Source organism: Alligator mississippiensis, chromosome 1 (assembly GCF_030867095.1).
Source record: "Alligator mississippiensis isolate rAllMis1 chromosome 1, rAllMis1, whole genome shotgun sequence".
In the NCBI taxonomy this organism is placed as follows: Eukaryota; Metazoa; Chordata; order Crocodylia; family Alligatoridae; genus Alligator; species Alligator mississippiensis.
The window spans coordinates 242,622,965-242,635,558 of record NC_081824.1 but is presented as its reverse complement, the minus strand read 5'-3'; the positions used below and the strand labels follow the sequence as shown (position 1 = coordinate 242,635,558).

The window sequence follows — 12,594 nt, the reverse complement described above, 5'->3', positions numbered from 1 at the left end:
CTACCAAATACACAGGATCCTTCCCACCCTCAGGGTTTGTCCCCTCAGGCTCAAAGTACCCTGGAAGGAGAATGAGTATGGGGATGGTATATGCTGGAATGGCCTGCCTGCAGGCTGACACCTAACCAGGTACGTCCACAGAAGATGAGAAGATGAACTAAGCAACAAGTGCAGATGCTAACTCTGAGACAGGAAGGACTGAAACTTGGGCACATGGATGCTACCTGTGTGCACTGAACAGGGTTGCCATGGAGACTGGAATGCTCCAAACATTGTTCAGAGCATACTTCTGCAAAATGAATTCAGTATTTCACAGAAACTCTTGGGGCAGGTGCAGAATAAGACATGCTGCTTTGAGCATGGGGCTGGGGGGCGGTGTGTCAGGACACCCACCAGTGCAGGCTCTTGTTGGAGCCTACAAGTAATAAAATGGACACAGAGAAGCCACAGTCCAGCGCTATACTAGGGTTTCTATAATCTGTAAGCCTTGATCTGAGGATCTTGCAGAGAATGCAAAGGGTTATATTCTCCACAGGCCTAGGGGCTTCTTTAAGATGTGTGAGGGACTAGCCACTACCACTGTGGCCTTTGGAGAAACCATACCACTCTGGTCACACCTTCCTGCTTCTAACCTGCCTTCTGCACTGGGGGAACTCTACAGCAGGGGCTGGTGCTACAATTCCCAAGGACTCCCTTTATAATAAGGGAATCCGCTCAGAGCAGAAGGGATACAGACTCTGTGTCTTTTTCACTGTACAGAAAGAGCAAAAGGGGATGAGCTATCACAGAGAATCTGGGGTAAATTCTTCCAATTGGTGTGTTGCTTTTAAAGTGTGTGAGCCCTGAATGGAATGGCCATCTTCATTGACTTACCCTGAAAGGAAAGACTGGTGGAGACTGTAGAGTCCAGCAGTGTTATCTGGAGTTCACAGGACTTGTGGGTCCGGAGGGGATTATCCCGGGAATTCAGAGTTCTACTTGCACGCAGGACCTTCAAGCATTGGAAGCCTTGAAACATGACTCCTGAGACTCCAGGACACTTTCCAGGACAGTTTCCTAGAAAGTTTTCCAGGAAGGACTTGGGGAATGAGCTGTAGCCTGTGGAGTTGAGAGAGCTCCCTGAGCAAAGCAAGGTCGACTGCTCCACTCTATCTGTAATGCTACTGTGAACGACCTCCCTCCATTGAATTCTAAAGTTTCATGGGATATCCTAGGCAGGGATGGGCACAAGACCCTTTGGAAAGTAGTGCAACTCTGAACACACTATAAAACACTGGATGAAAGGAAATTGGGGGCTGCAACCATCTGCTTCCAGCAAGAAGTCTCTCTACTACTGCATCTTCTGTAAGCACATTCCAGAGACCATAGCTCCACTCAGTGTACGAATAGTGCCAGTGTGGGATCTAGAGGGAGGGGAAGTAAGTGAAGAGCTCATAGCCTCAGTGACGAGGGCCATTGGAAGACATAGTGCAAAATTCTGTTGTATGCAAAGGGCAGGGATAGGGGCCACAGAGACCTTGGCATGGGGTGGAAGAGGGAATGAAGGGCCAGCCTAGGTGCCAAATGGCAGTGGGGAGTGGGACACAAGAAACAAAGAGCCACTTGCAAGAGGACAAAGGGGCAGGCAATCATCATGAGTCCCTGATGTAGAGGGCTGGGGGAACATAGTACACTGGAGGGGGTGCCTGTCGGGTCAGCTGTGGGATGCCAGAAGCTGTGTACTTGGCCTATAGAAGCTACAAAGTGTGTGATCCCTAGTTTGTACCAGTCAAAGCAACCCACCATATGGATTGGCTGTCCACTGCATAGCCTTGCTGGGTACTCATTGCTACCCCACAGGGACCTTGTTGAGCTCCTTTGTTGGCTAGCTTCCAGTGGACAAAGCATGACCCAAGAAAGACAATATAGTACAGTTTTCCTTTTGTGCTCTAGGAATATTTTCAAGCTATCCAGGTCATGGACAGATGACAGATGAAACAATTGCACTGATTTTAAAAGTGGCAGGAGTTACTCTGCAAATTGCTCTATGGTAACTGTTGTGCTCTTCCACTTACTGCAGGGTATAGCAGACAGACAAAAAAGTTATTACAGAGCAGATGATGTACAATAAATTCTTCCACCTTGTTAATATATTTTTTATAGCTGCCCACACCCCAAGGGTAGAAGTAACAGCAGAGGTCATAAGAAATATTTTGAACAGTGAGGGTAGAAACAGACAAGGGGTTTAATCTGGAGTTGATTAGTGAAGGGAATGAAGGGCCAGCTTAGGTGGCAAATGGCAGTGGGGAGTGGGACATGGGAAACAAAGATATGACTTGCATAAAAACAGCAGGATTGAGGCAAAGTGTTAATTTGGATATTTCACAGGTACTTAATGTGGGACCATGAGCAGTTTCCTCTGTAAAGTTTGGGGTTTGCTGCAAAACAAGATGCTCAAATCTGTCATGTCATATGTTTTTAGCCTTTGGTAGTGGAATAGACTGCTGGGTAAGGTTGTAGAATCCCCTTCACTGGAGGTTTCAAGAGGCAACTGGATAAACATTTGTCAGCAATAATTCATAGCATTCCTACAGGAAATTGGGCCAAATGACTATGGACGTCCCTTCCAGCCCTATGATTCTATGAGTTTTTCTTGAACCAAAGCTGAAAGAAGCAGATCGCCTAAATGCCACTGTGTGTGGCAGTGCAGCTCAGTGTGAGCAGCCTGAGGGTTTGAAATGGTTCTGGAGAGAAAATAATGATTGGGTGCTTGGCAAGTCTTCCTGGTGAGGGGGGAAGGAAAAACTAAGAACTATTTAGTGCAGAGAGGAGAAGAAAAGGACATAACATGGGCCTTATCTACATGAGACAATAGTACCAATTAAGCTAAATCAGTATTGCCAACCCCACTGTGCCAAAAGTCATGAGACAAACTCTTAAAACAAGCAAGAGATTGGCACGTAAATCATGAGATGCTATTTTTGAAGTGTGTGCGTGTGGCACAGGTTATTTGTGAAGGTGTGGGGGACTGTGGGTGTGTGTGGGGAGTTTGAAGTCCCCAGGAACTCAGCTGCATGACACCATTGCCACCTGCTGGGCAGGCAGGGGGTGCAGGGTGCACTGACCATGTGGCATGTCCCCTGCCCACCCGGCAGCAGGAAGCACACTGGCATTGCATGGCTGAGCTCCTGGGGCAAAAGCAGCAGGACGCAGAGCCCTGAGCCTGCAGTGGACAGACTGCCTCTGCTTCGCAGGAGGTACGTGCTCCCCATGCCTCCCCTGAGGGTGTCTGCTGCTGCAGGGGCCGCGCCCCTTCTCTGCACCTCTGGACATCCTGTTCTGGCCTGGGGCCCCATTCATCCCAGCCTCTGCTCCTGCTCTACTCCCTCCCTCACTGTGGGGGCCTTGATTTCCCCCCTGCCCCTTCCTCTCCATAGACTTACCACTGGTAAGTTACCAGCTGGGAAAATCCAGAGATCTGAGGGTTCGATTGGGAGATTGAGAGTCAGAGTTATTTTGACTTAGAAATCCCAAGTCTCACAATAGTTTTGCAACAGTTGGCACTACTGCTAAATCAGCATGAGGTACTACTCTTCAACCAAAAAAAAGGCAGGTCCATACAAACTACCCATTTCTAAACCAGTGGCTGCAAAGCTGGAGGGACACAGGATGATGAAACAGAAAAGGAAGATAAGCAAGATGCTTTTATTCCTCCTTTTTCCAAACCCAGAAGGGGGACCCCAAATTGAAAGGCAGCAAATTTAACACCGATCAGTGGAAATACTCTTTAATTCAGTGCATAATTGTGGAATTCATTGTCACGAGATCATTGCAGCTGACAGCTTGGCAGGTTCAGAACATTTACAATCTTAATACATAGGATACAAACATTGTAAGAGTAGATTTACACTCATGCCTCATGTTATCCTGATCAATCATTAGCTGATAAGGTTAAAAAACAAATTACAGACATTTTGTTACGCTATGAGTATGTGTGCAGCACATGTGTTTCCCGTGGCATAAACAGCAGCAGCACAAAGTTGTGCCGCTGCTATTTTTACCTGGGGAACACTCCTGCATGTGTGGTCTGGCACGTGGGAAATTGCCCCAGGTTGGGTAGGGGAGGCTGAAGCTGGCACCTGGGCTGGCCCTAGCAGCCTTACCTGGGGCCCTGGGGGCCTCCCAGGGCTGCAGCAGTGGTGATCTGGGCACGCCAAACTTGGCTGGCAGCTTAGCTGGAGCGTGGCTCTGGTTTCGGGCACTGTATGCTGCTACCACCTGTGCCACCCTGCATTTTTTTGGTCAGGATTTTTTAGATATCAGGATTTTCCAGTATCTAATTTTGACTCTGTGCTGCACATACGCAATATGTAGAACCTTTTCATGTGTGCCATGTGTGTTTTGTGGCAGCTCAAAAGCCTTTGGGGAGCCACAAAGTGCATGTTCCCACTCATCAAGATATGCCCTATAAGGCTTCTTTCTCCTTCCTGTGAAGCAACTGGTACTGGCTGCCATCAGAGCTGGGACAGTAGGCTAGCTGGACCATGATGCAATCCACTTGGACAATTCCTCTGTAAAGATGTTGTGATCTCTTTGAGTTACAATATTACAAAGCTGTTACTTGACTTTCTAAAATACAGAAAACCATTGCCTCCCAAACCTTTCCATCTTTATCTTAGTTGTTTAAAAAACAATTTCTAAGCCCCTGTGTGGCCAATTTCACATCATAAAAAAACACCCAAATGCATTTTTTTTCTACATTGACAAGAAGTAAAAAAATCAGGCTTTTGTGGAAACTCTCTTCCCTGTCTCTCAAAATGTAGAAACTGTAAGTTTGCTTCTAAATTTCACAAGTCTCCTGGTCTTGAAAGCAAGATTTTATAAAGTTCAGAGGGATTCAAAATTGTCATGTGTTATAAATCCAGTGACCTAAATCTTTCTGAGGAATTGGAAATAAAGCACGTTTGAAATATGTAGACCTAGTCTTCTTTTCAGAGGTGCTTTGACAAATTATCTTCAGGCACATTTCTAAAGTGAAACTACAATATTCATGCCCCATAGTTCAAGATAGGTGCTACCTGTTCTCTTCAAAACCATGCTCCCCACCCTCCCATGCACCCTGACCAAAGACAGAGAGAGAGTTCACTCAGAAAATACTCTTTTTAGGGAAGTTGGATTTTGCATCAGGTTAGGTGGGGTATATGCCTGCCAAACATCAGCTTGCAATCAAAACAATCTCTCACCCTTATGGGAGCTTGCCTGCCCACAGATTAGGAATGCCCCTTAGCTTTGTTTGCAGTTGGTGCTGGGAGAGTTCCTGTGTAAATGGAGTACTTGTTTGCAGATGTACAAGTGCAGACTTTCTTCTGGGGTCCCGTCCAATTCAACATAATCTGCAGCAACTGCTAGGACCACAGTTTGCTCCTATGGGCAGGATCCTGCACTCAAGCAAATTCTAGCAGGAATGCTGTCTGGGAAGAACAGCATTTTGCATGTCTAGCACTTTCCATGCTACAGGGGCAGGTCCAGGATTTGGCAAAGCAGTGGGACAGGAAGCAAATCCTGGCTGCACCCTGCTCCCAGGCTCTGTCCCTGCCACCAACAAGCATGGCCAGACAGCACACAGCCAGCTTAAAGTCCCCAAAGCCGGTAAAAATCCCTTCCCCTTCTCCTCCAAAGCATTTCCCTCCCTTGCTGCTGTGGTCTGGTGGAAGCTTCAGAGGCTGGAGCTCTTGTTCTCCACCTATAACCCTCACTTCCATTCCTGGTGTCTTCTTTGGTTTGTCCCAAGCAATCAGTTATGGTCTCAGTAGCCTTAAATCCTCCTCCACTAACCAAACACAGGGCAGAGTGGAGGAGGGTTGTTACAGGTGCCCCAACATTCTCGGGACGACTGACTCGAAGCAATCAGCTGTGGTGTCAGTGGCCTCCCTTTTTAAGGGGGGCTTTTGGTTGGTGGTGGGTTTGCTGCATGCAACAAACAGGCCTGCCTCCCCTCCGCCCTAGGCAGGCTGCTGCGGGGCCAGCTCAGCTGGGAACAGTGATGGGGAGCAGACGCGGGAAGGGCCCACTGCGTCGGTCATCCCCGCTGCTGCCCCCCCGCAGGCCCCGGGCAATCCGACGGGGCGGGCACTGCATCCCTCGTGTAGGAGGCCACAAGGCGGGGCAGGGGCTCTCGCTGCTTGCGGGCAGGGGGTCTACAGCAGCGCGCCGCAGGCCCGCGACTCCCGGCTGCCCCAGCAGGCAGCACCGGCCGAACTCGCAGGCCACCCCATCCGAGACAGAACCAGCGCCCGCCAGTCAGCCGAGACCACCGCCGCCCCGCTCACGTGACCACACCCAGCACCTCCCCCCGTCCGGCCTCACTGGCCCCTCCGTGCTCTGATTGGCTGCTCGAATGGCCTGGCCCCGCCTCGCCTTCCTGGTTGGGCAGAGGGGTCCAGCCGATCCCCGCCCCTTACCCCCTGATTGGCTGCTCCCTGGCGGCCCCCTCCTCGCCCCGCCCAGTGCCAGGCGGAGGCCGCGGCCGCGGCCGAGCAGAGGGTCCTGCCACCCATCCCCGCCCTTCCTCAGTGTCGGCGGCGGCATGGCGGCGGCGGCGGGCGCGCTGGGGTCGGGCCCTGGGGCGGGGCCCCCGGCGGGGCCGTGCGGGGCGGCGGTGCCCGGGCCGGTGCCCATGAACCTGTTCGCCACCTGGGAGATCGACCGCTCCGCGCCAAACTGCGTGCCCCGGTGAGCGCGGCGGGGGCGGGGACCTGTCCTCGCTGGCTGCCGTCCGTCCGTCTGTGCGGGCCGGCCCCCGGCCTTCTCTCGGGCGCGGGTCCCTCCTGTCGGCTCTCCCGTGCCCCGCTTCGCACCTGCCGCCCAGCCTCGCGGTCAGGCCTTCGCCCTGCCTGGGGCGTCCGCCCCTCCTCCTGCCCTTCCCGCCTGCAGCAGGTGCCTCCTCTCGGCTCCCCGCTGCCGTCGCGCAGCCCCACCTGGCGCCTTCCCCTTGCCCCGGCGGGGCGGGGGGGGCCGTGGGCGATGGTTGGACACTGAGAAGCAGCTTGGTCCCACGCAGAAGGCGGTAGGAGCAGGGTGCAAGTGTCCGAGGCGGGGTAGGGGTGCGTGGGCGGCGCTGGGCAGGAGCCGGCAGGCTCGAGAGCGCAAGGTGCTGCCCCCAGGCCTTCGCAGCCCTTTGCAGCCAGTAGTGGGGCCAGGTGGTTCTTGCCCCCAAGAGCCCTGGGTGAGCAGGGAAGTGGTAGCTCTGTGCAGGACCTGTTGGGGACTCCCAGATGGCTCCTCCAGCTGAGCACCCTGCAGGTGTTCCTCCTGGAGATCCTCTCCCAACAGGACTTGCATTTGGAGAGCTTGGCAGCCTTGTGAAGGTGGTGGGTGGGGGTTCTGGTCAAACAAGATGCACGGAGAGGCTTGGGAGAATCTAGCCAGTGGGCAGGGAATGTGTCTGTGGCAAGAATGACACAAGAGTGGATAAAGTGCAGCAGCGTACAGCTGCTGGGGGACAGGAGCTTGAATGGTTACATGGTGGAACAGGGAATTGAGAGAGGGTGGCCTGGTTGCCATGAGAGTTACAGAGGTGATCTTACTGATGACATGCTCTGTATGGAGGGGGAGGGGGGAGATATGTTAGGAAGGCGAGAGGCTGCTGTCAAGGGGATTGCAGGGATCAGATGAGTTTTGCTGCAGGACAGTGACAGCTGACTCCAAGAGGCATATCCTCATATGATTTTTGATCTCTCTTTAATTTTTCCTTAAATAGCCTTCATTATGAATTGCTAGACAAACAGTAATTTAGTGCAGGGATGTCCACGGGGCCCTTTGCATGCTGGATCTAACTCAGGGCCTGAGAGAGCAGTGGCAGCACCTGTTTCCAACTTGGGGCACATACCTGGCTACAGTGGTTGCAGCCCCTGTCTCGTGCCCTGTGTTGAAGCTGGAGTAGCTACTGCTACATACCCCATGCTGGAGCCAGATCTGCTGTTACCACATGTGCTATGTTGTAGCAGCAGCTCCAGCATGGGGCACATGGCAGAGGTCAGTGGCTAGGGAGGTAGGGATGTGGTAGTAGTGACAGGTGATCAGGTCAGAGGGTGACCAGGGCTGTGTTTGACTCTGTTCACCTTCCTGCCACCAATTGCCATGTTCATCGTGGCAAGTAACTCCTTACAACATCCTGATAAACATCTGTGGGCTGGATCCAGGCTGCAGGCCATATGTTTGACACCCATAGTGTAAAACCTGACAGAAATGGGGAGCCTTCTCCACTGGAGACCAGATTATGCTTGCAAAAGGCTTTTAGATGGGAACATTGGGTATCACAAAGTTGGCTTTTTAGAAGCAAGAGTTCCTTTTCTCATTGGTGCCCCCCCTCTCCCCCCCCCCCCCCCCCCCCGCTTTAAAGGAGTGTACTGCAGCTGCTCTGCTGTCTGCCTTGTTAACCGTACTCTTAAATGGTTTTCCCCAGTTCTGTCTGTTTATCCAAAATCTACATATCACTTTAGGACAGTGGTTTTCAGCTTGTGGTCCATGGACCCCTGAGGGAGACTATGATCAATCAAAAGTATGTGAATACCCACACTTACAGTTCAAAGGGATCCATACCCCCATTCAACATTTTTTAGGGGTCCGCAAAAGAAAAAATGTTGAAAACCACTGCTTTCGGATATGCATACTTGTCTGTCTTTGTGGAAGGAAAGGAGCTCCTCAAGTTACTGCGGTGATTGATACCAACATCTTTTGAAGCTTTAAACTGTTGTTCTTCTGCTTAATATTCCTGGTTGAAAGAAAGGGAATGAAAGTGAACTGCTGTTTAAACTGTGTCTTGAAGAGTTTGGATATCTGGAGTATGAATTGCTGAAAAGAGCACAGTGAATTCATTAGTGCCTTAGTTTTGGCATTAGGAAGTGTTGTTTGCATTGCTGGTCCCTGATGGCCCAGGTCTCCTCTGTTAGTGCCAGGATAAATATGGCCATTCTGTGTCCATCATTTTCATTTTTCAAATGTGGATTTTGCGTAACATCTCTTTGCATTAAGTGTCAAGTTAATTTACATCTAGAGACCTTTGAATGCTGATAAGTTACTGACAAGAAGTACTTCTAGGGTGCTAGTATTAAGATTAAGGTTTGTTTATTTGTTTGGTGGTGCTGGTTTTTATGTGTATGTTGGCTATGTGTGAAGGGGATTTGGGTGCCAACCTTGTTATTGAAGGGCTGGATGATGATTTATCTGTAATTGATATATTAATCTTTATGATAGGTGACAAAAAATGTCAATTCATGAGATTCCTCAAGTTGGAGGACATTGGAGATTTCAGTTAATATGTATCTGGTTAACGAATCCAGTAAAATGTGGCTCAAGGAGGCTCTCTTTTTGTAGGATGTCTTTAAGTGCAGAAGCTACTTAGAGAAATCATCCTGAACCCTGTTTTTGCTTGATTCCAAGACAAGGGTTTTTTCCCTACTTGACCTGAGAGAAGGGGGTGGGAAAAGAAAAAGAGCCCCTTGTCTTGGAATAGATTGAGGGGCAGTCAGGGGGGAGGTAGGAATGGGATAGGCAGTTGCTGTAGCTCCAACTTCAGCTCTGGCCTTGACCCTCCCTCCCTCCTGTTTTGCTCTCCTGCAGCCAAAGAGCCCTGCCCTGCTTCATGCCCCAGGCTGCAGCGTGGATAGAACCTGCCAGCATGGAGTAAGAGTAAGGCTGTGGGGTAAGTGGAGGGGGCAGGAGCTAAGTTGTATGCCTCCTTCTACTACCTTTCCCCACTGCTCTTCCCACCTTATTGTCTCTCTCTTCCCCCTCCCCCCAGCCTGCTGGAAGTCCCTACTACTGCCTTCCCTGCTGCCATTATGGTGGGGACAGACTTAAGACAATCCTCCAATAATTATATTCCACAAGTGGAAAATTATAACAATTTTATAAACTTTCCATGTATAGAATCTAATTATGGAGGGGAGAGGTCTTGGACTCTGTTAAATATGGTACGTACATCGTAGTCTTTTGTTGTGCTTGTTTTCATGTAGCACATACACTGTTTACATGGCAAATTAAAATCCAGATCAGTGTTTTGTTTGTGGGCCCCCCCCTCTTTGGGGACAGGAGAGTGACATTTTTTAGACAGGGGTTTCAGAGCATCTGCTTACTGCTAAAAAGGAAGTCAGTGTTAATAAAATAATATGGTCAATGAGAAAAGTGAATGAACATATCTATTAAAATGCTTGGAAGTAGATCCTCAAACTGGCCTGAGAAACCTCTGTAGCAGTGATGTTAAAAGAAACTTTGGGTACAGGAGATGGAACAGATGTTTGCAATGTGATATGGCTACAAAAAACCAATGCAGTTTGGGGTTGAATGCTCATTCTCTGAGGCTGAATCACCATGTGGAGTGGGGAGGTAATTTCTTTGGGACTGGCATGGTTTGGGATATTATGTTAATTTCTGAGTGTTCTACCAGCTAGGTATTGACAAATCAGAGTTCAAAGAAGGAAAAAAAGTGATTGGGGACCAAGTAGATTTGAGTTATGCTGAAAGAGAATAAAAGTACTAACTCCTCCTGTATATATAGTCAGGCTAAGTAACAGTGAAGGTGTGTGCATATGTATGTCATTATGTGATGGTCAGGGAAGAGAAGAAATGCTTTGGAGTGGTAAAAGGGGAATAAATAGAAGTACTCTAATGAGGTTAAATGTAGAAAGAGAAAAAGCTAGGGAGGGAGGAACTTGTGCTGTAAGGTGCAGAGGAATATACATGACCTGACTGCTTTGAAAAGCAGGTTTAACCATAGCTGTCAGTAGAATGGGAGTCCTGTGGCTGTTCACAAGGATGTTTTGCATTGGCACAGCATGGAGATTCCTGTTCTAATGCACTGGCTTGTTCACACACTAAAGGAAGATCAGAGATAATTAGTAGATAATTTACTCTGGCACTAGAGAGGAAGAAGTCCTTAACATAAAGCTTAAGTGTTGGCAGGACAGGTGCCAGGTTCAAGTAGGATGCAGGTGATGCAAGTCTCTTCCTACTTTGCTTTATAAAGCTCCACTTGTGCAGAATCAGGAACTAAATGAAAAACAGCATGTTAAATCACTGACTTGGTTTCCCGGGGTCAGTGCAGGATTGGTCTTTGCGTACTTTCAAGTGCTTTGTCTAGTCTAAAAGTACCAAGTACAGGGCTTGCCATTCACCTGGCCAGACAGGTACTTTTAGACCCTAAAATTAATGGGAGGAAAACCCAAGACCTTTGACTTCAGGCAGGTATTTGTGTGTGCCACTTTACCTATTTGATTGTTACCTTTGTGCTTCCTTTCTTTGGTCACATCCTCTTGTTGTATCATGTCTTAAATTAGATTGTAAGCTCTTCAGGGCAGAGACTCTGTTGCTGTGTTCGCAGGGTGCCCAGCAGAAAGGGCCTTGGACACTATTGTAATAGAAGAAAAATATCGTTTTGCTGTTTGAGGTTATCCTAGAATGGGCTTTTCTGTATTATAAACATGCAGCTTTAATATCCCAAGTGCTACACAGATCTAAAAACCTGCCAGGTAAGTATTTGCCATAATGAGCTTTTAATGCATCATTAAACTCAGAATTTCCAAGAAAGGGTTGGAGACATTAATGAAAGGCCTCTTGGCCGATTGCTGCCCAAGACGTCAAGCCTAAAATTGCTATAATCTGAAACAGCAAAAATATGACACCATGAAAAATAGAACTAAATGTTCCATGTCTCAAGGCTTCTAATATGATTACAAGATCTGTGCTGAATCATAGAAGAATAGTTATGGAAACAAGCTACTGTGCCCAGCAGGGTATCTTCCTGCAAAGTCCCAGAGCGATTGGCTAAGTTGGCAGCTAAAAAACTAAAATAGATTTTAAATTTATTTGTAAAAGACTTCATTTGAGATTGACCAATAGTGTGCTAATTTTTTTTCCAAAGCACAGGTACTGTCGCTCTTAACTTAAAGTGAATTCTTCTGATTTCATGGGTTGTTTGTGTGAGACTTGCCACTCAACCCTCTAAATGCACTTCTGCTGGATTGGGTATGGGCTAGGCTGGCTCTGTTTGGCTCAGGAAGCACTCCAGCCCGGGGAGCAGAGCTGCATTTCTCCATCAGTGGGCTCCTGTCAGCATTGATTCATATTCCTAATTATTTTGGTGGATGTCTGTGTGTGGCTATCTTCATATTTAAGAATTGTCCCATTCCAGCTTTGTCCCAGTATGCTGGGAGAATTTTCACCATCTGGAAAGTGTTAATAAGAAGTGAGCCATTTGTTAATGCCATTCAGAGAAGTTTCCTCAGCTTTCTAAAAGGTTAACTCAAAATTAACTTGTTCTAAGTGAGATTTAGTTGAAATTTCATGAGGTTGCCAACTGATTGCATGTCATAGGTTTTGGCACAACGCGCAAGAGAACTTTTATACGAAAGAGGGTTGAGTCCCAGTTTAAAAATCAGTCCAGTTTTTATTTTAAATCAGTGGCCATGGTGCACCTCTGTACTACTTAATGGGCAAAAAGCAGTAACAAACTAGTACTGTGAAATGAAGCTCTTAAGAAACTCCAGAAGATGGTTTGATTATGGTAAGGGAAAAGTTGTTCTTACAATGGCCTCTTCTTTCTTGACACATATATTT

General features: G+C 48.4%; 1 protein-coding gene and 1 long non-coding RNA gene across 18 annotated transcripts in view; both read left to right on the top strand.

Annotated features, from left to right (window-relative positions):
* Positions 1–6,506: 6,506 nt before the first annotated feature.
* Positions 6,507–12,594, top strand: part of LOC106739643 (phosphofurin acidic cluster sorting protein 2) — a 215,136-nt gene continuing 209,048 nt past the window's right edge. For 4 of the 16 annotated variants that reach the window (XM_059720385.1, XM_059720384.1, XM_059720379.1 and 1 more), the window contains exon 1: positions 6,515–6,711. In XM_059720385.1, the coding sequence (XP_059576368.1) occupies positions 6,566–6,711 (146 nt within the window). In that variant the 5' untranslated portion in view covers positions 6,515–6,565. Of the gene's footprint in view, positions 6,712–9,600; positions 9,683–12,594 lie in introns of all 16 variants that reach the window. The other 12 variants (XM_059720386.1, XM_059720383.1, XM_059720391.1 and 9 more) reach the window with 7 other exon arrangements.
* LOC109280338 (uncharacterized) overlaps positions 6,750–12,594 on the top strand; it is a 90,660-nt gene continuing 84,815 nt past the window's right edge. The window contains exon 1 of one of the 2 annotated variants that reach the window (XR_009458973.1): positions 6,750–7,045. This is a non-coding gene — a long non-coding RNA (uncharacterized LOC109280338). Of the gene's footprint in view, positions 7,046–9,710; positions 11,224–12,594 lie in introns of those variants that run through there. The other variant, XR_009458972.1, reaches the window with a different exon arrangement.